This window comes from Psammomys obesus, unplaced genomic scaffold (genome assembly GCF_907164565.1).
Source record: "Psammomys obesus unplaced genomic scaffold, mPsaObe1.curated_primary_1811, whole genome shotgun sequence".
NCBI classification, from domain to species: Eukaryota; Metazoa; Chordata; class Mammalia; order Rodentia; family Muridae; genus Psammomys; species Psammomys obesus.
The window spans coordinates 1,829,773-1,832,012 of NW_026588752.1; the positions used below are offsets into that span (position 1 = coordinate 1,829,773).

General features: G+C 41.7%; 1 protein-coding gene across 1 annotated transcript in view; it reads right to left on the reverse strand.

The window, feature by feature from the left end:
• Positions 1 to 212: 212 nt before the first annotated feature.
• Positions 213 to 2,240, reverse strand: part of Rbfox1 (RNA binding fox-1 homolog 1) — a 2,133,674-nt gene continuing 2,131,646 nt past the window's right edge. Inside the window, exon 17 of the mRNA XM_055604373.1 lies at positions 213 to 345. Coding sequence (XP_055460348.1) covers positions 213 to 345 — 133 coding nt within the window. The remainder of the gene's footprint in view (positions 346 to 2,240) is intronic.

Here is a 2,240-nt window from a genome sequence, read left to right on the forward strand (position 1 = left end):
ACTTCATACTGCAGAACTTCATTTTTCTGTTTCTCTATAGGCATCAGGTTTGAGGAGAAGAAGGAACATGTCAAGGTCACCCAAAGATACAGGAAAGGAACCAACTGGAACTTGGTACTTGACCAAAGACAAGGTACTAACAAGCCCTGAGATCACCCACTGGGTAGTAAGCAGACAAGAGGCATTTGTAGGAAATAAGTCAAAGGCTCCTGCTAGGACAGTTGCATACTGTTGTTACTTTCAATCTTCTTGTTCAACTGTTGTGGTATGGAAGGGGTTGAGTGTCCCTTGGTGGGACTGCCACTCAGGTGAACAATGGCAAAAGAGCTCTCAATACTGCTTGTCCTGAAACAGAAAGAAGAGACAACTGAAGAAGTTCAAACTCAAGTCAGAAAAGCTGTTTTCCTCCCAGGTGCATCTTGGTCCCCTGCAGGGACACGCTGAAGATCATAGGATCCTATTTTTAAAACACCTACATGGAAATGCCAATGTGGACTTAGAGGTTTGTCCAGCCAACCATGATGTCACTTGGGCATGACTCATTGGGGAGTGCTTTCCATATGGCAAAGCACCCTGACAGCGTATTTTTGAGGAGGAGTCAAGGGGGAGGGGAGATAGTTCAATGGGTAAAGTTGAGGGCCTGAGTTTGAATCCCCAACACTGATTTAAAACCAGGCCTTTTGTTTATAATCCCAGCATTGGGAACTAGGGACTGGTAGGAATACAGGCAAAACCAAGGGTCTCCAGGATCAGTGAGAAGCATTCTCTCAAAAACCAAGATGGAGCATGCCAAGGAAGACATTTGACCTTAACTTCTGGCTGGACATGAGCACAGGTACCTGCACACAAACATACTCATAGATACACACACCCATATACACACATGAACACATATAACCCCCATATACACACATATGAATGAGTCAATGGATATCTGTCATATTAACACTGACCTCATTTCTACAGGGTTGAGGAAATTTGTGTCCACAACTGTGACTTTCCCAGCTTCTTCCACAGAAGAAATTGGAGAGCCAATTGTTAATATCTTACATTCCAGGTAGCTCAAGCTTGAGCCTCCATGTGTATGTGTGTTGGGTCTCAGATAAACTCATTTGTGCTAGCTAGCTTTATGTCAACTTGAAACAAGCTAAATCCATCTGAGATGAGGAAACCTTAATTGAAAAAAATGCCTCCATAAAAGGGGGTTGTAGGGCATTTTCGTAATTAGTGACTGATGGAGGAAGGCAGAGTCTATTGTGGAGGGTGCCATCCCAGGGCTGGTGGTCTTGAGTTCTATAAGAAAGCAGATGAGCCAGCAAGGAACAAACTAGTAACCCAGGAAGTAGCGCCCCTCCCTCCGTGGCTTTTGCATCAGTGCCTTCTTCCAAGTTTCTGCTCTATGTGAGTTCCTGTCCTCACATCCCTCAGTGACCAGCAGTGCTGTGGAAGCATTAGCCAAATAAACACTTTCCTCCCATAGTTGCTTTTGATCACAGTATTTCATCACAGCACTAGTAATCCTAACTAGTACAATCCTAACTAGCATATGTTGTTCTAGGAGGTCTTTCAAAGGCCACTTCCAGGCAAGTGTTATTATGTACACATAAATGTTTATTTCAAATAGAACAAAGGAATATTTCAAGATGCCATACATAACTAAATTTCTTGTGAATTTTTAGAGATCTGCGTAGATATTGTGATTCTATGAAGATGGTATAATCACATTGCATAAAGAGCCTGCTGCTGGGGCATTCCAGGAAGCACACACCTTTCCTATAAAGTTTTAGGATTATATAAAGTTCAAAGTCACACTGAGTAAATAAATCAGAAGTGTCTAGAATACACGGGAGCATCCACAGCTAGCCTGACACCTCTTAGCACTTAGCATATATATATATATATATATATATATATATATATATATATATATATATATACAAGTGTGGGTTTGTAGTGTTGGTAGATCTTCAACCTTCAGGGACTGAGGTGAAGTATGAGAAGCACCCCCAGCAGAAATGGAAAAATATATCTAAGTCATGTAGACAGGGGAGAGTACAGAGAGAAAATGAATTCAGATATGCAGTTAACTAACCACTGGCAATACTGAGCATTTATTTCTTCTTCCTCCTGTGTGTTCTCCTCCCTCTTCCCTCTTTTCATTTTCAGTTTCCCTTCTTATATTCCCCAACACCCCCTTCCTGCTTCTCTTCTCCTTTTGTCCTCTTTTTCATTTTTTTTTT